The sequence below is a fragment of the Podarcis bocagei genome, assembly GCF_964188305.1.
Source record: "Podarcis bocagei genome assembly, chromosome: 2".
Classification (NCBI taxonomy): Eukaryota; Metazoa; Chordata; class Lepidosauria; order Squamata; family Lacertidae; genus Podarcis; species Podarcis bocagei.
The window spans coordinates 6,340,197-6,366,365 of record NC_138126.1 but is presented as its reverse complement, the minus strand read 5'-3'; the positions used below and the strand labels follow the sequence as shown (position 1 = coordinate 6,366,365).

Below are 26,169 nucleotides of genomic sequence, written 5' to 3'. Positions count from 1 at the left end.
CAGAAAAAACAGAAATATGCTATACAGGCAACAAACAAACCCATAATAAGAATAGCAACAACAACATGTTTACAGTTATACCCAAATTAAAATAACCACTGCCCCCAACTAAACAATTAACCAACACCAACCCGATGAAAACAAAATAGAGGAACCAAAATCAGAACCGTTTAAAGCATTTTAGCCAGTTGCCCCAACCCAAGAGATGTTCCAGCAATGTCCCAGTGGCCTCCCAGGAGCCTCTTTTGGCTGTTCAAGGTGAGACTGGGCTCCACCCCCTTGGCCAGGTGGAATGGGCCTTGCACCCAGGCCTCATGGCATGGGGGGCACAGTAGTGACCTGAAAGTGCTTCCCATTGAACGCAGTGGTTTTTCTATCTAGATAGGGCTCCTCTGCCTATTCCTCCTCTTCTGGCAACATATTGGTGCATGCTCCAGGGGAGAGACTTTGGAGAAGACCTCTTCCCTGCTTTCCTCCAAGTCAAGACCTTCTTGCATTGTATGTTCTCCTGTCTTTCCTGATTGCTGGAGGGAGGGGTTCCCTCCAGCCCCCACCCATCCATTTCTCCTTCTCCACCCCCAACCCCCTGGAACTCAGCCAACCTCTCCCAGCCTCAGAGGTGGGGAGCCCCAGCTCAGGTCCTTTCTAGCACCACAAATCCAGCTTCTTTGGAACTATATTGCAGGACTCAGAAGTTTAAACAAGCTGCAGGTTTTTGGGGGTGAGGGAGAAGCAAAGGTGGCCTCAGAGCCCCTCCAGGGATTTTCTTCCCTGGATATATTGGGAGGGGAAGCCCACCCCCAGTTTCCACAGTAAAACCTCCCCCCTTTATCTTATTCCTTGCTTCCACTCTCCATCCCTCCAAGCCCCTCTCTCCTGGAACTCACCAGATGTCTCTGAGGGTCCTGGGAGGCAACGCTCAGAGGTTGCTTGGAGGGATGCAGGAGACAGCCTGACCAGGTCAACCGTCCATCTTCCTCCTTCCATCCTCGCTTGGACTGAAGAGCTCAGAAGTTCCTGAAGAAGAAAAGAGAGCCTCAGAGGCCCTGCAGTCAGTTTCCTGCCCAAGACATTTTCCTGGTGAATGTGAAGCCATGCATGAAAAGTGGAGTCATGCCTGAAAGAGGATCTTCTTCCCACCACCATTAAAAACATTTATTTCCTCCCCCCCCCCCCCACTTTAGGGGAACGGGCTGTAGTTCGAGGGCAGCGCATCTCTTCCGCAGGCAGGAAGCCCCAGATTCAGTCCCCAGGCAGGGCTGAGAAATCACGTCTGAAAACCCGGAAGAGCAATTGCTGCCGGTCCGTGTGGACAATAGTAGCCCAGGTGGAGCAAGGGTATGACTGTATAGGCAGCTCAGTGCACTTGGAGCCCCCAGTTCTGCTGCAGCAGTTGCTGGTGGTGAGAAACTAATGACATTTTATGGCCAGTGGTTCTCCTCTTCCCTTCCTTAAAGTCTTCCCTCCTCCATCTCTCCCAGCACCTTGGTTCCTTCCTAGGGCTGGTCTGCTATACAGAGAGACTGCGCCCTCCTTGGGGGCTTTCCTCCTGAACCCCCCCAGACAGGGAAGGCATCGAAGATAAAAGAGCCCATGCCGTTGTAGAGCTGAAATGAGTTTCCAGCTGACCCTGGCCCCCTCCCCCTCTTTTCCCAAAACATGAATGTCTCCCTCCTCCTCTTCCCAGAGCCATCCTGCCTCCTTTCCTTTTAGGGAGGGGGGTTTCTAGCCCACCCTAAAACTGCCTCTTCCCCCGCCTGCTCTCCTCCTGGGGCGCCCCTGCACCCCTTAAAGCCTTTTGCACTCATCGCAGCTCTTGGGGGGCTGAATTGGGGAGGCAACCCCACGCATGCGCCCTCCCACCGCTGCCCCTTTGCAAAACTGCCCTCTCCCGAAGGGCTTCTCTCCTGCAAAGGAGCTGCTCTGACACGGGAGCCCCTTCCCCAAAAAAAAACACCCCACATCTCCCTCTTTTTCCTACCTTGCAAAAGGCACAGTCTTCCGTGCTACCAAATCTCCTCGCTCGCAGTTGTTCAAATGCAGGAGGATGTGACGAACGGAGGAGGAAGTGACGCTTTCCCCCTCCCCCAGGAAGTCCTCTCTCATAATATAATCGCTGCTTTTAACCCTTGGAGAGCCAGCATCTCTCCCACCCCCACCCAAACTGCATGGTGCTGGGGATTTGGCGGATTCGGCTTATGGGAACCCACACAGCGCCCCCTTCCCTTGGAGGGGGGCCCGCCCTCCTTTTCTTCCTGCAGTTGTGGCATGGCTTCCGATTGGCTCTTGCCATGGTAGAAGCCAATCGGAAGCTGCTTGTCTCCCCGCTGGACATTTGGCTTCCGAAAATTGTTCGAAAAGCGAAACACTTACTTCCAGGCTTTTGTCGTTTGGGAGCTGAAATAGGCGTTTGACTTCCCAGCTACCACTGTACTGTGTTCCATATTCTTCTTTACTTCTGATTACATTCCATTTTACAAAATTATCACTTAGTCAACAGCTGCACTCAGTGGTTTCTATTTACTTTATTTTATTATTTAACCTTTCATAAAACATCAAGTGAGGAACAATAATTCTTCTCTTTTCAATCCGTGCATGTCTAATTCAATAAATCCAGTTGTTAACTTCATTGGGTTTATTTCTCTGTCGCTGATGAATGAATGAATCTTTTTTTTTAAAAAAAAAAAATCCTTTTATTCATTTTCTATCACCAAACAACGGGGGGGGGGGGGGAGGAAGGAAAATGAAAAATAAAACACCAAATAAAAAATAAAACATCAATCAAAACAAAAAACATGAACAAACCAGAAGACAAACCATAGTTAACAACAAAAAGTGGTTGACTTCCCTCCATCTCGGTTTGGGGTTATGTAAAATGATAATTCCATTCTGCAGTTTTCATTTTATATCATCTACACATCGCAAGGATTATATTAAACCTACTGTGATTTTTATATCTCTAGAATTTGTTTCCATGTATGTTATAAATTTAATCCAATCATCAATAAACTTTGTACCTTTTTGCTGTCTGATATTCTGCGTCATTTTTGCCAAATCCATATATTCAAATAATTTGGTTTGCCAATCTTTAACGGTCGGGATATTTGGGGTTTTCCAATTTTGTGCTAACAGGATTCTGGCAGCTACAGTTGCATATTGAAACATTATATGATCTTCTTTCTTAATCTCGTCTCCAATCATTCCCAGAAGGAAGGCTTCGGGTTTTTTAACAAAGGTGTATTCAAGAATTTTTTCCAATTCATTGAATTGATGAATGAAAGAATCTTTATTTGCATCAGCCACTAGCCATAAGCAATAAAACAAACAGTATGATATACAAAGAATAAAGATAAAAAGTCAATTATATAAATACACTCTGAGGCTTTGAATCAATAGTCAAATAGCAGATCTTATTTGAATTGCCCTGGCTAAAAACCTTGCAACCTTTGCTGTCACCTGCTCATCTTGGTCGGCTGAGAGAAAGGACACTGTGACAGCAGCTGGGTGACCCGGAATGGACAATAAAATAGGGGTGATAGCTTCACTCTTCAAATCTTTACAAAGACTTCAAACAGGAAGGACATGCGCCACTGATTCGGTACTGCCATCTCCACAGGGACATAACAGTTTTTCGTGTGGAATTTGTTGGAATCGTCCCTCAAGTACAACCAAAGGCAGTATATTCAATCTTGTGAGAGTAAATGCACATCTATATTTTATAATTGCTAAGTTATGCAGATAGGGTGCAGGAGAGTCAAAATGGGTATATCTCTGCCGCTGATGTTTTTCCTACCGCAACCTTGGGCAGTAGGAATGTTGTCCCAGTGTTGTCATTCCAGCGTGGTTCAGGGCGGACCTGAAGTCACAAGATGAAGTCCCGTCCTCCTCAACACAGCTCCCCCTCCGTACCACTTCAAGATAAACAACAGGCCTCTCCTTTCAGCTGATCAACAACTTTCAAACATTCACCATTTTCTTCCTTTGCCTTAGACAAGCATTCGGGGACCACTGCTTTTCACGTGCCCTTCTGAAATTCTTCTCAACTCCATGGTAGCATTTTGCTGTTTAGCCAATGTCCTTCCTCTTAAAAATAGGTTGTATGTCAACACCTTCTTAAACCCACACTCTTTTTTTGGTGGTAGTGGGGTTAAGCTCTAGTTTCCCAATGACATCGGTCAGAACAACAAGGTTCTCCCCACCTTCAATCCTTTCAAACCACAGCTTTAAATCTTCTTTTAAATGTCAAAGTACACAGTATATCGAATCATCCACACTTGTAACTCTACAAACCTTGTGTTTGGAGAGGTTTGCCAAATCATAAACTTAGGGACTTCCAGTAACATGCAGCTGGATAGTGCAAAGTTCTAGTGTCCACATCTCCTCCAGTGCACCCCATTACTTAATGCCAATTAAAATCCAATTATAAGGAGAACCTCCACTTTTGATGGCGGTCCAAGGGGCTTGCATCATGGCAAAGGAGATGACCCAACTCCTTCATTTGCCCCCATGCTGATCTGCATGGGAGTGAGCTGTTGAGGCGACCGGGCGTCAGCCTGCTCCCTCGTACCCCAGGAGGTTTCCAGGAATGTTTAAACCCTTTTGTTCCCTACCCTTTCATTTGTGCCTCCCTCCAAGGTCAAGAGAGCTGTCGCCATAGTGCAAGACCAGAACCAGAAACTCAAGGTCAAAGAATACTACAAATGTAGTGTTGGAAGGGACCACAAGAATCATCTAGTCCTGGGGTAAAAGTAAAGGTAAAGGGACCCCTGGCCATTAGGTCCAGTCGCGGATGACTCTGGGGTTGCAGCACTCATCTCGCTTTACTGGCCAAGGGAGCCGGCGTACAGCTTCCAGGTCATGTGGCCAGCATGACTAAGCCGCTTCTGGCAAACCAGAGCAGCGCATGGAAACGCCGTTTACCTTCCCGCTGGAGCGGTACCTTTTTATCTACTTGCACTTTGATGTGCTTTTGAACTGCTAGGTTGGCAGGAGCTGGGACCGAACAACAGGAGGTCACCCCGTCGCAGGGATTCGAACCACCGACCACCCGATCGGAAAGCCCTAGGTTCTGTGGATTAGACCACAGCGCCACCCGCGTGCCAGTCCAGGGATAGTCAACCTTTTTATACTTACCGCCCACTAATGCCTCTTTCTTGATGGTAAAATTTCCTTACCGCCCACCAGGACTTGATGGAAGGAGGATTCAGAACCCTCTACCGCCCAGTTAGAATCCTGAAATGCCCACTAGTGTGCGGTAGGAACCAGGTCGACAATCCCTGATCTAGACCAACCCCCTGCAATGCAGGAAAAACAACCCGACCACTGGTGAACAAGCTAAAAAAATGAAGGAGAATTCACCACCTTCCAAGGTAGCTCATCTCACTTGCAGTCAGAAATTTCTTCCTAAAGCTTGGGATTAGATGTATTTTTACTCCTTGCATAAAATACAGATGCAGGAAGAGTCGGAAAGCCAGAAAGTAATTGTAATCTCTGTATTTACATGGATTTAAGTGAAAGAAGCTCTCCACACCACTGATTTCACCAGGCAGCTAGCCCAGTGAGCAGTTGACAGCCCCCCATGACAGCAGGTGTATGATTTCTCCCATGTGAATTCTTGTATGAATTCCATGAAGTTTCACAACAGCGGAGCTCCAATTATTATTATTATTTTTAAAAATTTTACTATATTTTCCATGCTTATTACATAACTGGAGAAAAATCTTAGAAAAATACAATACCGATATAAAGAGTACAATTAAGAAGGGGGGGAGGAAAAGAAAACTTACACCATCTATTGTTATTATTAAGATACAGAATATGACATAAATTTGAGATTGCAATTTCATGTTATAGTAAAAGAAATCTCATTATCATTAAACCCAACCTCCCATTTATTCCTTTGTTCTTTCTACATAACTTTACTGCCATACCAAAATACTATTTTTGATATTATTTTTACACAGTTTAGTAATATTTATATAAGCAATTAATAAAGACTGCTGAGATCACTCAAAAGTAGCTATAGCTTTTAACATGGTATAGTTTTGTTTAAGATATATTCTGAAGGCCTCCCATTTTCATACAAATTCAGCTCTCGGTTTATTTTTTCCTGATAAGCTATCTAATTCAGCATATTCAGTCAATTTTTGAATCCACTCCTGTCTGGAAGGAATTATGTCGCTTTTCCACCTTGATGGCTACAAGGACTCTCGCTGCCACCGTTGCATACAAAAAAATACCTTTAATATTTTTTTGAATATCTGGTAAATTTCCAATTATTCTTCCACAGACTTTCCCATTGGGACATTGTTATAACATACCCAAAGTCGTGAGACCACTTTATCATGGCTGATGTAACTTCTTCCTCCCCGACTTCCCAGTGGAGGAGGAGGCGATAAGCTTTAGAGAGAGTTTTACTTTTTGAGTGTATTACGTTGGATTCAAATCTTAAGGCTCTTGGTGAACTATTTTTTTCTACTTTAAATTTTTGAATAATTGATAATATTGGAACCTATCTGTAATAATATCTCTTAATTCCTCAAAACTGTTAACTTTTAGTTGGTTATCTTCTTTTAAAATTATTTTATAAGCAGGCCAATTTCACAACATATTTTTTTCTTCACCACTGTGGCCTCTGCTGGAGAGTCCCACCACGGGATTTTAGGCTCCAACTGATCTTTGTATTTCTCCCAAACTTTAAGAAGTGATCTCCTTACAATACGATTTGAGAAATCTCTGTGTATTTTTGCCTTCCTATAAATTCAATAAGCGTGCTAACCCCAGCGGTTATTATTTCCCTCCAAATCCAATAAACCTCTATCTTGCAAATTAGTGGTGCTCTAATTAAACTGCTTTCCTCATTACAAGAATCTAAATACTTCCCCCCTCTAGATTCACTTATGCAAAATGAGTTGTGAAATCTGACCAAATCTTTTCCCACATTCCAAGTATATATATGGTTTATCCCATGTGAGTTCTTTTATGAGAAGTAAGGTTAGCACTGTGAGCAAATCTCTTTCCACACTCCAAACATTTACCGTATTTTTCGCTCTATTGGACGCACCGGACCACAGGACGCACCTAGTTTTTAGAGGGGGAAATCAAGGAAAAAAATATTATCCCTCCCCCCAGCCCCAAAGAGCAACGGACAGGCTGCGCGCAGCCTGTCTGCTTCTCCCAGAGCTTCTTGGGGCTGCGGGGGAAGCCCGGGTTCCCCCACCAGCCCCAAAGAGCAAAGAAGCCAAGACAGCTCAGGGGATCCATAGCCGCGCAACCTCTCCAGCCAGGAGCTAAACCTCTCCAGCGCGGCTAAAGAAGAAGACAAGGCAGTCCAGGGCAGGCACTCACTGCCCTGGCTTCCTCTTTAGCCTTGCACAGCATCTTTAGTCTTGCACAACGGGATGGATTGCGCCCGCTGTCCACCGGGGCTGGACTAGATGACTCCTGGGGTTCCCTTCCAACCTTGCAATTCTATGACCTCGGAAGGTGTTTGGGGTCTCCACCACTGGAGGCTTTTAAGCAGCGGTTGGGGGACCATCTGCCTGGCGTTCTTTAGCTGTGATTCCTACATTGTGAGGGGGCTGGGCTAGATGACCCTCAGGTGGCCCTCCCAACTCTATACAGTCCTACAGTTCTGCAGCAGGAGATCCACAGCCACTTAGAATCATAGAATTGGAATAGACCACAAGGGCCATAGAGTCCAACCCCCTGCCAAGCAGGAAACACCATCAGAGCACTTCACACAATGCCCACACCATCAGAGCACTTCACACAATGCCCACTCCCAATTTTCATCTGAGAGACATGTGGCTTCAGTGTCTAGGTAGGTACCCCCCTACTTGCCACACTTCCCCCACCTCACTTAAGCTGAGGGAATTCCTGCCCAGAGAAGCTCCCAGGTGAGGCAAGAGTTAAGATCTACCTCTGGTAGATCTCTTGCGGCTGGAGAGGCGCACAAGTCTAAAGGGGAAGCCAGGGCAGCGAACGGGATGGATCACGCTCCCTGCCCTGGCTTCCTCTTTAGCCTTGCGAAGCCTCCCACCCCACCCCCACCCCCGGAGAGGCGCGCAAGTCTAAAGGGGAATCCAGGCAGCGAACGGGATGGATCGCGCTCGCTGCCCTGGCTTCCCCTTTAGACTTGCGAAGCCCCCCACCCCCCCCACCCCCGGAGAGGCGCGCAAGTCTAAAGGGGAAGCCAGGCAGCGAACGGGATGGATCGCGCTCGCTGCCCTGGCTTCCCCTTTAGACTTGCGAAGCCCCCCACCCCACCCCCACCCCCGGAGAGGCGCGCAAGTCTAAAGGGGAAGCCAGGGCAGCGAACGGGATGGATCGCGCTCGCTGCCCTGGCTTCCCCTTTAGACTTGCGAAGCCCCCCACCCCACCCCCACCCCCGGAGAGGCGCGCAAGTCTAAAGGGGAAGCCAGGGCAGCGAACGGGATGGATCGCGCTCGCTGCCCTGGCTTCCCCTTTAGACTTGCGAAGCCTCCCCCCCCCCCCCCGCTGGAGAGGTTGTGCAAGGCTTTTCTAGAGGAGGGAGAAGGGACTGACTGGCGGCGTCAGTCCCTTCTCCCTCTTGGGGAAAAGCCCGCAAGAGCCGCGCGAAGCTTGTGTGGGGCTCTTGAGGGCTTTTCCTGCCTGCCTCCTCCCTGCATTCGCTCCATAGGACGCACAGACTTTTCCCCTTAGTTTTTAAGACGGGAAAAGTGCGTCCTATGGTGCGAAAAATACGGTATATGGTTTCTCCCCTGTGTGTGTTCTTTTATGAGAAGTAAGGCCATATCCATGTGCAAATCTCTTTCCACACTCCAAACATATATATGGTTTCACCCCTGTGTGAACTCTTTGATGAGATCTAAGGCTTGAGCTTTGAGTGAAGCTCTTTCCACACTCAAAACATGCATACGGTTTTTCACCTCTGTGAATTTTTTGATGTATCTGAAGGCTTGAGCTTTGAGCGAAGCTCTTTCCACACTCAAAGCACTTATATGGCTTCTCTCCTGTATGGATTCTGCGGTGGATAACAAGGTATGTGGAATCACTAAAGCTCTTTCCACATGTCACACATATATATGGTTTTTCCCCTGTATGGATTCGCTCATGCACAGTACGGTGTGAACTCTGACTGAAGCTCTTCCCACACTCAAAGCATTTATACGGCTTCTCACCAGTGTGAGTTCTCTTATGTGAACTAAGGTGTGAACTCTGACTGAAGGTCTTTCCACATTCCAAGCATTTATATGGTTTCTCCCCTGTGTGGGTTCTCTTATGTGAAGTAAAGCTAGCACTGTGAGCAAAGCTCCTTCCGCACTCCGAACATTTATAAGATTTCTCCCCAGTGTGAATTCTTTGATGTATTGTAAGATTTGAGTTGTAACCAAAGCTCATTCCGCACTCCAAACATTTATACGGCTTCTCTCCTGTGTGGATTTTTTGATGAACAAGAAGACCTTGGCTATGAGAGAAGCTCTTTCCACATTCAAAACAGGTATACGGTTTCTCCCCTGTATGAATTTTTTGATGATACACAAGGCCTGAGCTGCAAGTGAAGCTTTTTCCACACTCAAAACAGGTATACGGTTTCTCCCCTGTGTGAAGTTTTTGATGTTCTGTAAGGTTTCTCCTGCGACTGAAGCTCTTTCCACACTCAGTGCACCTATGTGGTTTCTCCCTGCTGTGGACTTCCTGATGTCTTGTAAGGTTTGAGTGGCACTTGAAACTCTTTCCACATTCTAGGCATTGGTATGATTCCTGTCCTGCGTGAATTCTTTGATGTGCTTTTAGGCCTGAGCTGTCACTGAAGCTCTTTCCACACACCAAGCATTTATACAGTGTCTCCTCTGAGTGGATTCTGCAGTGTGGGCTGAGGCTCGATTTACCTTTGAACGTTTTGCCACACGAAGGGCTATCATTTGTTCTCTTCGCTTCATGCTTATTTCTTTCTGATGAGCCCCGAGAACCATTATTGCCCTGGTCATCACCTGCTAAAATTAAGGGAAAACATCAAACATTAAAAACTTCCCAATACAGGGCTGCCTTCAGATGTCTTCTAAAAGCTACGTGGTTCTTTATCTCCTTGACATCTGAAGGGAGGGTGTTCCACAGGGCTGGTTCCACTACTTCACTTCTTACTGTGACGAAACCAGCAGAAGACCCTCAGAGTTGGACCTCATTGTCCGGGCAGAAGGATGGAGGTGGAGATGCTCATTCAGGTCTACAGGGCCGAGGCCGTTTAGAGCTTTAAAGGTCAGCACCAAGACTTTGAATTGTGCTTGGAAACATACTCTGAGCCAATGTAGATCCTTTAAGACCGGTGTTATATGCTCCTGGCAACTGCTCCCAGTCACCAGTTGAGCTGCTGCTTTCTGGATTAATTGTAGTTTCCAAGTCACCTTCAAAGGCAGCCCCACCTAGCGCGCATTGTAGCAATCCAAGCGGGAGATAACCATAGCATGTAGCACAGTCTGTGTGCAGGTAGGGACTTAGCCTGTGATGGAGCTGGTGGACAACAGTCCCAAAACTCTGACTATGCCCATGTCACCATTAAAAAACATTCATGTCCTTTCTTTCTACCTTTTATCACTGCTAGCCCGGAGCTCTGGCCTTGCAGCTTTCCTCGTTTTCTTGCCAGGTGGGCTTCCTCAATCCCAACATTTCCCCAGGTCCCCATCTCCATTCCCTGGAACTCACCAGATCTCTCTGAGGGTCCTGGGAGAGAACAGTCAGAGGCGGTGGGAGACAGCCTGACCAGGTCAACTGTCCATCTTCTGCCTTCCATCCTCGCTAGATCTGCAGGAGAATAAATAAAATAAATAATAATAATAATAATAATAATAATAATAATAATAATAATAATAATAATAATTTTTGTATCCTGCCTTCTGCGGCCGAGGCAGGGCCCATAGTGGCTAGCATCATAAAAACAACACAATATGCATAAAAACAGACATCAATTAATTAAAATACATCTTAAAATTAATTCAGACAAGTTAAAATCTAAGCAGTTGGCAATTATCAGATTGGAATTGAGAGTGGTTAATACTTGCCAGGACCAACTGTTTCCACTGATCATAGAAGGACCTGTGAGCAGGTTGGGGGCCTCCTTTGGGCTTGTTTTATACAAAGGAAAGTAAGTCAAACTCCATGCTGCCCAAAGCCCTGGCGGAACAGCTCCGTCTTGCAGGCCCTGCGGAAAGATGTCCAATCCCGCAGGGCCCTGGTCTCTTGTGGGAGAGCGGTCCACCAGGCCGGGGCCACGGCTGAAAAGGCCCTGGGATCTTCAAGGTGTTGTTATTAGCAGAAAGAGGGTGAAAGAGGATCAGCCTCTTTCATCCTTCCTGAGGAGCTCAGAAGCCTAAAGAAGCTGCAGGTTCCTTGGGTGGGAGGGAGGGAGGAGTAAAAGGAGCCTCAGAGAAGCTGCAGGGATTCCTCTGCCCTTGATATTCTCCAGCCCCTGCAGAAGCCCTAATGGGGCATATATTACAAATTTATATCCCCCAATCTGGTGGGCTTCTCACAGCCACCCAGTGCGGCTAAGAGCATATATAAAAACAGAACAAAACATCAAACATAAAAAACAGAAATATCCTATACAGCAACAAACAAACCAATAATAATAATAGCAACAACAACATGTTTACAGTTATACCCAAATTAAAATAACCACTAACCCCAAATGAACATTTAACCAACACCAACTCAACGAAAACAAAACAGAGGAACCAAAACGAGAACTGTTTTTAACATTATAAAACATTTTTGTCATTTGCCCCCAACCCAAGAGATGTTCCAGCAATGTCCCAGTGGCCTCCCAGGAGCCTCTTTAGGCTGTTCAAGGTGAGTCTGGGCTCCACCCCCTAGGCCAGGTGGAAATGGGCCTTGCACCAGGGAGCTGTCTTCCTTCCAGCCCTCAGGGAATGGTAGGCATATTAGTGACCTGAAAGCAGATCCTAAGGGGGCTGTGGAAGCCTCATTATGCGTGGAGCTCCCAGTCACAGTTTCCATGGTAAAAGTGGGGTGTCTTCCTCCTGATCCCCCACCAGAGACGAAAGGAGTCACGCATGAAAATGAATCTTGTACACATCACCATTAAACCATTCCTTTCCTTTGTTTTTACCTTTTATCTCTGCCAGTCCAGAGCTCTGGCCCTGCAGCCTTCCTTGTTTTCTTGCCAGGGGAGCTTCTTCATCCCCCACATCTCCCAAGGTCCCCATCTCCATTCCCTGCCACTCACCAGATCTGTCTGAGGGTCCTGGGAGAGAAAGCTTGGAGGTCGTTGGGAGGAATGCAGGAGACAACCTGACCAGGTCAACCGTCCACCTTCCTCCTTCCATCCTCGCTAGGATCGCAGGACCGGCCTCTTCCATCCTTCCTGGGGAGCTCAGAAGCGGCAGGTTCTTGGGAGGGAGGAAGAAGCAAAGGCAGCCTCAGAGGCCCTGCAGGCATTTTCCCGCCCAAGATATTTTCCTGGTGAATGATAAGCCTGCCTAGGTGTGGAGCTCCCGTGATAAAAGAGGAGTGTCCCCCCTCCTGAACCCCACCATGCGAGGAAAGTGGAGTCATGCCTGAAAGAGGATCTTCTTCCCACCAAACATTCCTTTTTTGGCTTCCTTCTCTCTCTGCCAGCCTGGAGCTGTGACCTGGCTGCCTCCCTCCATTCCACCTCCTCCCCCAGCCCCACTTTAGGGGAAGGGGCTGCAGCTCAAGAGCGGAGCATCTCCTCAGCAGGCAGAAAATCCCCGATCCGAGCCCCCCCCCCTTTTGGTCTAATCCTGCCCTCTCTACTCGGCCCCTTTCTTCCCAAAACATCCATGCCTCCCTCCTCCTCTCCCCATAGCCATCCTGTCCCCCTTTTTTTTGGGGGGGGGGTTCCTACCCCACCCTAAAACTCCCTCCCTCCCCCCCCCCGCCTCGCCTTCTTGCCTTGCTCTCCTCCTGGGGCGCCCCTGCAGCCCTCGAGGTCCTTTGCTCTCCCCGCAGCTCTTTCGGGACTCAGTTGTGGGGTGCAACCCCATGCATGCTCCTCTCCCGGAGGGCTTCTCTCCTGCTCTGGCACGGGAGCCCCCTCCGCCCCCCCCCAAATATATCCCTCTTTCTTCCTACCTTGCAAAAGGCTCTGCCGAATCTCTTCCCTCGCAGCTTTTCAAATGTAACAAAGGTAGGAAGTGACGCTTCCCCGCTTCCCCAGGAAGTCCTCTCTAGCAATATAATCGCTGCCTTTAACCCTTGAACAGCCAGTGTTCCGCCCCCGCCCCCCCCCGCCCCGCAAAAAAAACCCTGTAATGCGCTGGGGTCATTGCAGATTCTGCTTCATGGGACCCCAAATTATTTCAAAGCAATCCATTACAATCTTTTGCAGCCTAATAGGATGCCCCCTCTGAAATTTCTCTTACTTTTCTCTCATCGTTCCAACAATTTCCTCCATCACTTCTCCAACAATTTCATTTTCCAGAAGGTGGAAGGAGCAACAAGGGGATCATCTATCTTGGGCCTGATCCTGACCTATTTTTCTTTAAAAAAAAATTATAGTATAATGTACCGGTTAGCACTGAAATCTGGATAAATTATTCAGAATGCATACAAAATATTCCTATATTTTCTATATCACTAATAATAATAATAATAATAATAATAATAATAATAATAATAATAATAATAATAATAATAATAATAATAATAATAATTTATTTACATGCCGCCTATCTTGACTGTGTTCCTCCAGCCACTCTAGGTGGCTTCCAATCCACTCTTTTTGTGGGAGGACGACAAATTGAGCACTTGTTCAGCCCAGGGCTATTTTTCCAGAAAAAGAGGCACCAGAACTCTCCATGAACCCTCCCTCGTTCTCTTATAATGGCAATGGCACCTACCTGAGAGGAGCCGTGACTGAGTTCCCGCGTGTTCTAGCTGGGGGAAAAAGCCCTGGTTCAGACATATGTGTTGGGCCACTGGGATCCCGAGACAGCCCCATGGTTGTCGAGAAGGCTATGAAGTCCCACACAGGCATCTGAAGAAGTGTGCATGCACACAAAAGCTCATACCAATAACAAACTTAGTTGGTCTCTAAGGTGCTACTGGAAGGAATTGTTTTGTTTTGTTTCGACTACGGCAGACCAACACGGCTACCTACCTGTAACTAGGCCTATTTGAGGTAGCCTCAGTATGGATGCCACGCCAAACACCATCGTGAGGGGGTTCTCCAAAACGACCACATCCCTCAGCTCAGTGAGGGAAGATGAAGTGCAGCATGGTGCTGTAATAAACGAAAATCTGCCCTTATTTCCTTATGAGGGACACAAGAGCCCTTATAGAGTCCTTTTGTGGGTTCTCCATCGGTCGGAGAAAAGAACAGAGGCCAACCAGAGAATATTGAGAAGCAAAGCAGCTAGTAAGCCTGATCTTTCTTGAACTGTTGCAACAGGGTGCCCCCTTCACATGCAGGAGGACCCAGAACCAAGGTGTGTCCGCCCTTATATAGACATTTTAAATTGCCCGCCTTGAAGTCCAAGACCACCCCCAGAAACATCATACCTACATCACAGAAGGGGTGTAGCTCAAGACCACCAACCCAGATACATCATACATCACAGAAAGGGCGGTCTACAGCAGAAATCTGAGTGCTTTGTTTGCCTCCTGTCTGGCAAGTTACCTGTTAATGCTTACTTGATTGGATACCCTGGGGAGCCTGGCCAGTCTTTTGTAATGATAAATACTTAGTTCCTGAGCCAGTTCACAGGCTCACACTATTCATACACAGACATACCCTTAAGAGAGGATTTGTGAAGGAAAAGACAATGGGGAGGCTTTTCCATTTTCCTTTGACTTTGCAGAGAAAACATTTGGTCAGTTTGGGAGTAAAAAATGGCTCCAGGGCTGTTTTCCTGTGCTGCTTCAGACATGTGGTTTATATATTTATGTACATGTTTGCTTGGTACATTTATGAACATTTATTATATATATAAGACCTTAATTTTTTTTTATTTCAGTGCCCTCAACCCAATCTCTGCTCTCTCTGGTCAAAACACCACAAACAATCCCTCAGACCAAGAGGCAGTGCGGATTGTCCTGGTAAGGCAGATGGAATAGTTAGATGGAATATTGTGGCAGACAGCAAGAGAGAATCCAAATTGCTTCCTCGGCGAAGGAGATACTCAATTTCCCCCTTTGCGCAGCCATCAAGGGGTTTCCTTAAAACACCAGCCATCTGACTGGTGTTGAAATAATTTGACTGAACGGAGAAGTATTAAATGTTCAAAATAAACAGCAGCGGTCCCAATACACCCCTGCAAAGCTTTTCTTTCCAAGTGCTCTTTCTGTGTAGGCTGAGCTGCTTATCCTTCTGTCTGAGCTCTAGAGGAAGCAGCTATTTTCCTTGAGACCCCCCCAGTCCTTCCTTCAAGTAACCTCCTTCCCCCTGTCCCCAAATACGCACAGGCACACAATGATTGCTTATTGTAGAAATTCCTTTATTTCTTTAGCTATTAGTGTCTACTGTATTTCAAAATCAAAATTTTAACACACACACACACACTTTTAAGTAACTTTTCTTCACTTTGGGATGAACACCAAATCCAGTTCTCAAAATGGAGCCATGCATTGCTTCAATTCTTCCCTGGCCTAAAAACCGGAGGCACCCGATGGTATGACCAGAAGTGGGTTAAAATTTCCAAAATGAAAACACTTATTGAACTGGATTCCCCCCTTCCTTCCTGTGATAATCCATTAGATATATTTTAACACATTGCCTAGACAGCTGCCAATTGAGTTAATCTAAATTAGCTGGCACTAATTGTGCCTGTAATGAACTCCAGGCACGCAGGCCTCCGACTCCTACCAAAGTTTATCCTGAAGATTTGTATGCTTCAAAGAACCCTGGCTAAAATGGATGGGGCGGTTCTAAGAGTTTATTTACAGAGCCCTCCGTTGAGCAAAGAAACAACCAAAATTTCGAGAAGCCCTTAAACATCTTAAGGTTTTAAAAGATCAGACCGGTTAAATCTGCAAAACGGGGAACTCTATGGATTCTGTGATCCCCTTAATAATACAGGAATAAGTCCTACTCCTTTGTCATCCATGTGCAAGGAGAATGTGGGACACCGCTGGAACAAAGAAAGGGAATGCACAATCACTAAAAACATTTCTAAACTACTATTACAAAGCAAATCAATTAATCCTGGCCCTCTTTACGTAATGAGCTAGTTCACTGGAAACGACCAAGGGTCTTTGTGAAGGAGCCATCTTGTCTCCAGGAGCACCAGCCAAAAGCCTGCTGGGGTTGACAAGCAGCTCGTGAACATGGCCTGTCCATGTTCTTTTTCCAGATTAGATACTTTCATACAGAGTATGAAAATATTAGTCCTTCCTTTCGTCTATATTCAGAGCTGTTCCTTACAGTCAACACTCTCCAGTTCTTTTGCGACTTGCTCAGCTTCTTGAATTCCTCTTTTGAGAAAAGAACAGAAGGACGACTCACAGGATTTGAAATGTTGTCACAATGGCCTGCAGGGGCTTTTGAGATGCACTACAGACACCCAAGAAAGAAACAGGTCTTGAGCTTTGCTGCTGGCTAGAACAGACACACCCTCTTATATTTTCAGAGAAAAATATGAATACTTTTAACTTGGTGTGAGTTTGTTGTGGCTTCTTGCTTCTATGAATGGTTATAAACCAAATTTTCCACTATATTGCAAGCATCTTTATGGTTTCTTTCCCTCGTGGATTTTGTGATGGGAACGAAGGGCTGAGCTGCAAGTAAAGGTCTTTCCACATTCAAAACAAGAATACGGCTTTTCCCCTCTGTGAATTCGCAGATGTGTGCTAAGGCTTGAACTCTGGCCAAAGCTCTTTCCACATTCAAAACATGCATACGGTTTTTCTCCTCTGTGAATTTTTTTATGTATATGAAGGCTTATACCCTGGCTGAAGCTCTTTCCACACTCAAAGCACTCGTATGGCTTCTCCCCTGTATGGATCCTGCGATGGCAAATAAGTTCTGTGTTAGTACAGAAACCCTTTCCACACGTCACACACTTATATGGTTTTTCACCTGTATGGTATCGCACATGCACTTTAAGGTGTGAACTCTGACTGAAGCTCTTTCCACACTCTGAGCATTTATATGGCTTCTCACCGGTATGAGTTCTCCGATGTGAACTGAGATGTGCACTCTGACGGAAACTCTTTCCACATTCCAAGCATTTATATGGTTTCTCTCCTGTGTGGGTTCTCTTGTGTAAAGTAAGGCTAATTAGATGGGCAAAGTTTCTTCCGCACTCCAAACAGCTATATGATTTTTCTCCGGTGTGGATTTTTTGATGTGATGTAAGGCTTGAACCATAAGCGAAGCTCATTCCGCACTCCAGACATTTATACGGCTTCTCCCCTGTGTGGATTTTTTGATGAGTTAGAAGACCTTGGCTATTACGGAAGCTCTTTCCACAGTCAAAACAGGTATACGGTTTCTCCCCTGTGTGAATTTTTTTATGATATACAAGGCCTGAGTTGTTACTGAAGGCCTTTCCACACTCTAGACAGGCATATGATTTCTTCCCAGTGTGAATGTTTTGATGTTTTTTAAGGTGTGAGCGGCAACGGAAGCCTTTTCCACATTCCAAGCATTTATAGGGTTTCCCTGGCCTGTGAATTTCATAATGTCTATTGCAGGAGCTGCTACGATAAAAGCCCTTTCCACACTCTGAGCATATAAATGGTTTTTCTCCTGTGTGGATTCGCTCGTGTTCAGTAAGTCGTGAACGCTCAAGGAAGCTCTTTCCACACTCCAAGCATTTGTGTGCTTTCTCCTCCGTGTGGATTCTGCAATGTGAGTTGAGGGCAGATTTGCTTCTGAACGCTTTCCCACACGATGGGCACTGATTTGTTTTCTCTCCCTGGCGGTGCTTCTCCTGGACTGGGATTTGCTGGCTGTCATCAGGCTGTGTAAGAATGCCTTTATCATGCCCGGTTGCTTCTGACGAGACCCGGGAACAATGACTGTCCTGTCCACCACCTGCAGAAACTAAGAGAGGATCCAAATTAAGAGTGTAATCCCCATTACAATCCCAGCAAGACTTGCAAGCCCCTCGTGGCTGGTTGCTGCAAAATGCAAACTGAGAAGGAGTCTTTTCAGTCCATCATCTGCCAAAGGAGGACAAAGCAAAGCAAAGCTTTTTAATAATGGCAAACTCCCCGCGGTGGCATTTTTCTCTCTCTTCCTAATAAATGCATTATAATATCAACCCCAGAGTCGATCACGACTAGACCTAATGGTCAGGGTTCCCTTCACTTTACTTTTTAATATTAATTCCAGAATGGCCATTAATTCTGAGATGATCGTGGGCATTTGATGTGCTTCGTCTAGTGAGGGGTGGGACTGATTCAACATCCCAGCTAAGCTCCTACAAAGAAAGCTTGCAGGAGAGATGCTGTGGGCTGTGGAAACGGACACAGATTCTCACCCCAATGGGTCAAACCAATCCTGGATGAATCATAAAATCAGAGAGTTGGAAGGGACCACGAGGGTCATCTAGTCCAACCCCCTGCAATGCAGCAATCTTTTCTCCAAGGTGGGGCTACCAACTAGGCTGTGGGAGACTCCCCATGTGTGGAGCTCCCACTCGCAGTTTCCATGGTAAAAGTGGGGTGTCTTCTTCCTGATCCCCACCAGAGAAAAAAGAAGGACTCATGCCTGAAAATGAATCTTCTACACATCACCATTAAATCATTCCTTTCCTTTCTTCTTACCTTTTATCTCTGCTAGCCTGGAGCTTTGGCCCTGCAGCCTCCCTCGTTTTATTGCCAGGGGAGCTTCTTCACCCCCCCACATCTCCCCAGGTCCCCATCTCCATTCCCTGCCACTCACCAGATCTCTCTGAGGGTCCTGGAGAGTATGGGTCAGAGGTTGTGGGAGACAGCCTGACCAGGTCAACCGTCCATCTTCCCCCTTCCATCCTAGCTAGGATTGCGGGATCAGCCTCTTTTATCCTTACTGAGGAGCTCAGAAGGCATTTTCCTAGGACGGAAAAATAAGCAAAAGGAGCCTCAAAGGAACTGCAGGGATTCTCCTGCCCCTGAAGAAGCCCAAATGGGGCATCCCCTCTGCAACAGTCCCCAACATTATCTTCTTTGCACCACCATTAAAAAACATTCCTCTCCTTTCCTTCCACCGTTTGTCTCTGTTCTTGACCTGCAGCCTCCCTCGTTTTCTTGCCAGAGGAAGTTCCTCACTCCCAACATCTCCCCATGCCCCCCTTTCCATTCCCTGCCACTCACCAGATCTCTCTGAGGGTCCTGGGAGGGAAAGCTTGGAGGTCGTTGGGAGGAATGCAGGAGGCAGCCTGACCAGGTCAACTGTCCATCTTCCCCCTTCCATCCTCGCTAGGTTTGCAGGATCAGCTTCTTCTATCCTTCCCGAGGAGCTCAGAAGCTGCAGGTTCCTGGGAGGGAGGAAGAAGCAAAGGCAGTCTCAGAGGCCCTGCAGGCATTTTCCCGCCCAAGATATTTTCTTGGCGCATGATAAGCCTGCCTAGTTGTGGAGCTCCCATGATAAAAGAGGAGTGTCCCCCCTCCTGAACCCCACCATGCGAGGAAAGTGGAGTCAAGCCTGAAAGAAGATCTTCTTCCCACCACCTTTAAAAACACCCCTTTTCCTTTTCCCTCTGCCATTCTGGAGCTGTAACACGGCTGCCTCCCTTCCATTCCTCCTCCTCTCTTTCCCCTCACTGGCAGCGGGGGTTCAGGGTTTCAGCCAGAGGACATTCCCCCAGCCCTCAGTCCGTAGAGCATCCAACTCTTAATCTCAGGATCATGGGGTTTGAGCCCCACGTTGGGCCAAACTTTCCTGCATTGCAGGGGGTTGAGCTAGATGACCCTCCAGGTCCCTTCCAACCAGGCAATTCTATTATGCTTCTTGCAGACCCCAGGAGGTGAGCCAGAGACTTTCTGCACGCAGAGCAGAGGCTCCACCAGAAGTCCTTTTCTTATGCGTGCTAGCAGGGACCAAATCCTGGGTGGTCTCCTGCCCTCCCCACCCAGCACAGACCCCCCTCCTTTCCCAATCAGCACCTCCCCCCTCCTCCAAGATCCCCTTTCTGGAACTGCCCCTTTCCTAACCTTGGGGCGGGGGTGGGGGGAAAGCAGTATCTCCTGCGCGCAGCACAACCGCCTCCCTCGCAGCTTTTCAAACGTGGGTGGAGGGGACACGCGCTCTCTCTCTTGCGCGCACGCTTCTGCCCCTCCCTGGAAGTCCCCTCTAACTGCGCCAGGGTGGGGACCTGGGGGATTTCCAAAATGCAAACGTTTCTTACTTGCTTGCTCCCTGGCTTGTGAAGAAAAGAAAACGTCACAGAGATATTTATGGGAAGTGAAGAGAAGGAGCCTGCGGCGCGTAGGGGACGGAAAGGTGCAATAAAATGGGACTGGGAGATGCGGGGCGGGAGAAGGAGGATTTGCATTTGGGGGAGGGGCGGTTGACGTCAAGGAGGGAAGAGCCCGCCCCCCATCCGCAGTCCGAGCGTTGCTGAAGCTCTTTCCACACTCCAAACTTTTATATGGCTTTTCACCAATATGAGTTCTGGCGGAAACTCTTTCCATATTCCAAGCATCTTGCGTAAAGTAAGGCTAATTCCATGTGCAAAGTTCCTTCTGCACTCCAAACATCTATATCATTTCTCTCCTGTGTGGATTATTTGATGCGATGTAAGTTTTGAGCCATAGATCGCTCCTTTGCACAGACCCTTGACCGTTTCTAGTGCGCTAGGATTCGTGGCATTTGTTTAGAAATTTGTTTAGAAACGTTTTTAGTCATTGTGCATTGCCTTCCTTTGTCCCAACGGCGTCCCACATTCTCCTTGCAACTTGTAGATGGATGACAAAAGAGTAGGACTTATTCCTGCGTCATAAAGGAGATCACGGAATCCATGCAATTCCCTGCTTTTAATTGCTTCTTTGCACAACAGAGGGATCCCTGAATAAACTCTTAGATTAGAATCTCCCCTTCTATTTCAGCCAGGTCCCCTCCCCTTCCTCTTTGCAGTCTTAGAGGGGACTTCCGAGGGAGGGGCAGGAACGTGAAAGAGCGCGCGTCCCCTTCTCCATCTGAAAAACTGGGAAGAATGCGATTGTGCTGCGCGCAGGATATGCTGTTTCCGCCTGCCCATGGTTAGGAAAAGAGGGGAAGGAAAGGGACGGTTCCAGAAAGGGGATCTTGGAGTGGGGGGTGGGGGAGATGCATGGGACCATCCCCAAAAAATTCTGCTCAAAGAAAGTTGCAGTGGGCGCGAAGGATGGTCGTGCAGCGGCTCCCCAGGAAACGAGGCGAGGCTGGAGAAACGGATTTGGGAGGGAAGGCGGGAGAGGATGCGCATCCGACGGAAGGCGAAGCAGGATGGCTCTGGGGGGAAGGAGGAAGGCAGGTGCTGGTTGGGAAAGGAGGGGGGGGTCTGTGCTGGGTGGGGAGGGCAGGAGACCACCCAGGATTTGGTCCCTTCTAGCACGCATAAGAAAAGGACTGGTGTGGAGCCTCTGCTCTGCGTGCAGAAAGTCTCTGGCTCACCTCCTGGGGTCTCCAGGCAGTGGCGTAGCGTGGGTTGTCAGCACCCGGGGCAAGGCAAGTAATTTGCGCCCCCTAACCTGCCACCGCTGCCAGCTTCTTCTTGCTGCTGCCTGGGCTGGGTTGGTGTGGTTCTCTCCCGCGCTCAGCGCTGCGCTGGGCGGCCGCTGCACTGTCCCTCCCCCAGATAGTCCCTCGCTCTCTCTCCGCACCGCACGCCTGGCACCCACCCCCTCCACAGTGGGCGGCGACCCAGCGGCTCGGATCGGATTCGCACAGCCAGCACTGCAGTGAGAGAGAGTGAGTGAGCCAGGTAGGGGCAGAGAGCTGCGAGTGCGAGCGCGCCCCCCCAGATGTTGCGCCCGGTGAGGCCGGCTCCCCCTGCACCCCCCACACTACGCCACTGTCTCCAGGTAGCATCATAGAATTGCCTGGTTGGAAGGGACGTTGTTTTTCTTAAACGCCCTGGGGTTCTCAGAATGGTAGACTAGCAAAGGCTTCAGCTTAAAATCTCCGCTTGCATTCGCACAAAATAAAAGGGTCAGCCTGTCTTTCATGGGCTTGTTCCCTGGCAATGCTTTCTCCTCCTTTGTTATGTAGGTCCTCTTTGGCATTTTCTTCCAAAAGAGACCTGTCTCGTCACAGCTAAAAACTTGCTGGGGAACGAAGCCCTGCAACTCGACTCAATCTTTAAATTCCAAAACAAACCGGTCGGCATCTAATTTGTTGGCACTGGCGGCTTCACAATGTCTCACCGCACTGTGGATGCCACTTCTCGTCTTAAACTTTTCAAACCACCCTCTGCTTGCCTTGAAAATCTCACCCTCAGCACTTCCTCCAGGGATGTTTTTGATGAGGTTGGCATGCAAGCTTAAAGCTTTTTCACAAATTATGCTTGGAGAAATGCTGTCACCGGACAGCTGTTTTTCAGTTATCCATATTAAAAGCAATTTTTCCACTTCTTCAATTGTCTGTGTTCGTTGCCTTGTGAGTGTTTTAACACCCTTTGCAACACTGGCTCCAGAAGAGTAATCTCTCAAAGGACCTGTTGGTGGCATATTACCATTGTACTGTGGAGAGTGTATTAACTTATGGTCTGTGTGTGGTTTGGGAGCTGCACGGTCAGGGAAAAAACAAGGCTGTCCAGGGTTGTAAAGACTGCGGAGAGAATAATTGGGTGCACTCTTCCCACCTTGGATCAAATCTATGCTGCCAGGTGCCATAAGAAAGCTGCAGAGATGGCGCAGGATAGTGGGCACCCCGGAAATAATCTCTTTTGGCTTCTGCCTTCTGAAAGAAGGTACAGGGTTATAAAGACCAGGACTAGCCGCCTGAGAAACAGTATTCCAGAGAACTCGTGTCGCTAAAAGCTCATACTGCATGACTACAGGGACTACAGCCGGCTTGGGGCCATGATGGACTATATCTCCCTGGCAGTATCCCAACACTTTGCAGGTAGAAATTCCTAGGTTCAGTCCTATCCTTGTGATCACCAAAGTCCCGATCTGAAACCCTGCAAAGGGATATAAAGGCACATCTGTCGAGTGGGATATTGGCCAGCATAGAATTCATATTGTCCTCCTGGAGGGCAGCATATTCAGAAGGTAAACTCAGTTTCAGGTGTGCATAAATAAAAGTGGGGAATGTAGACATGCAATAATAATATACCCATACAAACGGTCAAACAAGCGCAAAATCCTTTGTTTTCTGCTGGAAATTCAAAAATGTTTTCTTTTTCTCAACCCTCACCCCAGATGATGGGCAGAATAATGGGGATTCTATGCTGTCGTCAGAAACCCCTGCGGCGGAATGGTTGCAAATCAAAGAAAACGTATAAAACATGGAAAAGAGAAATCCTCACTTTCTCAGGGTGCTAATGTCCTTTAACCCCAAATCCTGCAAGAAGATGACCAAGGAAACAGCCAGAGAATGTGTCTCACGTGTGGGAAAATATTTAGATGTTTTCTAAACAGGCATTACAAGAACCACACACAGGGGAGAAACCACTAAGTGCATGGACTGTTGAAAGAGCTTCTGATGCCCAATGCAGATTACAGAACACACACAGGGGAGAAACCAATTGAAACATTAGCGGGACTGATATAAACACGTGCAGTAAGAAATAATGAAGGGGAAGGTAAGGGGAAATTAGTAAATATATCTGAACTGATTACAGTATGCAGAAATAAAAATCTTTTGTCTTTCTTGTTGAAATATTTGTAAAAGGTGAAAATGATTTTTTAAAAATAAAAAATATAAGTTATGTTGGATATTTTGTTATGCTGGAGATCTAAAAAATACTATTAAAAAAAATAAAACTTTGAACTCGAATAATACATTGCCTACTTTTTATGCCCTTTAAGAACGAATTGGTTTAGCAGTGTGGATGAGTACATGGAAAACTTTTCTGTGTGCAAAAGAACATGTCTGGGGGTGCTGAACTGAGTCTTTGACCCGGGTGAAAGAAAGCCTGGTTTCACCCGTGTTTGTCTGGCGGTCTCCACCCCCACCCCATATATTGTGCACCCCGTTCTTCCCAGCTTTTTTCCTTCTGGAATCCACTTGTTTGATGCATTACTCTCTTTTAATATTTTGTTGGAAGCCGCCCAGGGTGGCTGGGGAAGCACAGCCAGATGGGAAGGGTATAAATAATAAATTATTATCATATAATTCCTAATTGTCAGCAGGAGGCAGGCTGGCCTGTCTTTTTAAAATCAGGCGGCGGGTAATTGAGGCTGGGGGGGGGGCGTCTCCCAAGCGCCCTCCCTCCTCCTCTCAGCTGTGATTGACATTGCCAATCTAAGCTTGGATTCCTCTTGCTGTTAAAGTTCCTTAGTTGTGTCTGTGAAGTGAATATTGTACAGGTATGAATTTATTATGATTATAATGGAAGTCAAAGAAATCGACCCAATAAAAATAACGGAAGTTAGGGAATTCTGGGATAATATCTATAATGAATTCAGGAAATTATTCAGACTCACTTTAAAAAAAAAAAAATCACAGAGATCTTTCTTTTAGGCATTTTACCATTAGAAATTAAAAAAAGACATAAGATCACTGTTCATGTGTGCCACCACAGCAGCAAGTCTTCTTGTGGCAAGGAAGCGGGGAAACGAAACAATACCGACAATCACAGATTGGCAGATGCTACTGTTAGAATATTTACAACTAGCAAAACTGACGGGAAGAGTTAGGGGAGTATTGAACCAGAAAATGTTTGGAGAATGGAGAATATTTAAGGATTATAGAAGATCATATCGTACCAACCACACCATATTAGCAAAACCCGAGTGATACTTGTAAACACAACAAATACTGTTTGTGGAGTAGACGGGAACAATATTAAAGAATATAAAACCGTGCGGGGAAAACGACGACAGTATAAACAGTACAATGAGAATGATTGGAAGACTTGTTTTGTCAGAAGTCTTTTTTATTTAAGTGTTTATTTAACTATTAATTAGGAAGATTAAGGGTTTTTTATGCACATAAATCTGCCTTTTCGTCTTTTTTCTGTATTTTCTTCTTTTTTCTTAAATTTTCTTTTTGTAGTTGAGATTGTAAATTCTCGGTATATGTGTGTAATTTAAATTAATAAAGATTAAAATAATAATAATGGAAGTACAAATACAAAAAAAGGCAGCACAGTATATCTGGAAGAGACTTAAATCAGGTTAGGACCATGAGAAATGCCAATCTTCTAGAGATGGGAGTCCTGTGTACAGTGGTACCTCAGGTTAAGTACTTAGTTCGTTCCGGAGGTCCATTCTTAACCTGAAACTGTTCTTAACCTGAAGCACCACTTTAGCTAATGGGGCCTCCTGCTGACGCTGTTCTCATCCTGAAGCAAAGTTCTTAACCTGAAGCACTATTTCTGGGTTAGCGGACTCTGTAACCTGAAGCGTCTGTAACATGAGGTACCACTTACAGATAGGTAGCCGTGTTGGTCTGCCATAGTCAAAATTAAAAAATTCCTTCCAGTAGCACCTTAAAGACCAACTAAGTTAGTTCTTGGTATGAGCTTTCGTATCTGAAGAAGTGTGCATGCACACGAAAGCTCATACCAAGAACTAACTTAGTTGGTCTTTAAGGTGCTACTGGAAGGAATTTTTTTATTATGAGGTACCACTGTATCTGTATTTGTTGTATGCATGATAAAAATCATATCAAACCATGCATGACCCTCGGAGCCATTGGCACGTGCTATTTTTTCCAGTTAGCGCTAAACTTCAGACCAAATTAAAAGTTGCCAGTCCCATAAGCTTTTCCATTTGGGGGCAAATGAAATTCTGGCCATCAAAAGCATCCACATTAAAAGTTCCTGGGAGCTGAACCCTTTCAGCTGATTGTGCCATAGATTTTGTAAACAAATCTGTGGTAAAGTTGGGATGGGATACAGTGGTACTTTGGTTTGTAACCGTTTTGGATTACAACCATTTAGGATTACAACCACGTCAAACCCGGAAGTGTGTGTCCCTTTTTTTGGATTACAACCTTTTTTTAAAATTACATCCCCCCTTTTTTTGGAGACCCCATTGGTGAAAGCGTGCCTTGGGTTACAACCTGTTTTAGTTTACAACCGGACCTTCAGAACGGATTATGGCTGTAAACCAAGGTACCACTGTCTT

At 46.6% G+C, this 26,169-nt stretch overlaps 2 protein-coding genes across 4 annotated transcripts in view; both read right to left on the bottom strand.

Annotated features, from left to right (window-relative positions):
* LOC308580592 (uncharacterized protein) overlaps positions 1-20,006 on the bottom strand; it is a 39,605-nt gene extending 19,599 nt beyond the window's left edge. The window contains exons 1-3 of one of the 3 annotated variants that reach the window (XM_081182467.1): positions 19,264-20,006; positions 18,854-19,003; positions 888-992 (exon numbers count right to left, since the gene is read on the bottom strand). In XM_081182467.1, coding sequence (XP_081038593.1) covers positions 888-992; positions 18,854-19,003; positions 19,264-19,363 — 355 coding nt within the window. In that variant the 5' untranslated portion in view covers positions 19,364-20,006. Of the gene's footprint in view, positions 1-887; positions 993-15,485; positions 18,011-18,853; positions 19,004-19,263 lie in introns of those variants that run through there. The other 2 variants (XM_081182468.1, XM_081182469.1) reach the window with 2 other exon arrangements.
* On the bottom strand, positions 8,710-14,180 carry LOC308578834 (uncharacterized protein; the record flags this gene model as incomplete). The annotated part of the gene is made up of 4 exons (XM_081179376.1): positions 8,710-9,980; positions 10,687-10,785; positions 12,113-12,247; positions 14,126-14,180. The coding sequence occupies 4 exons, from the start codon at positions 14,178-14,180 to the stop codon at positions 8,710-8,712; spliced, it is 1,560 nt and encodes a 519-aa protein (XP_081035502.1).
* Positions 20,007-26,169: the final 6,163 nt, after the last annotated feature.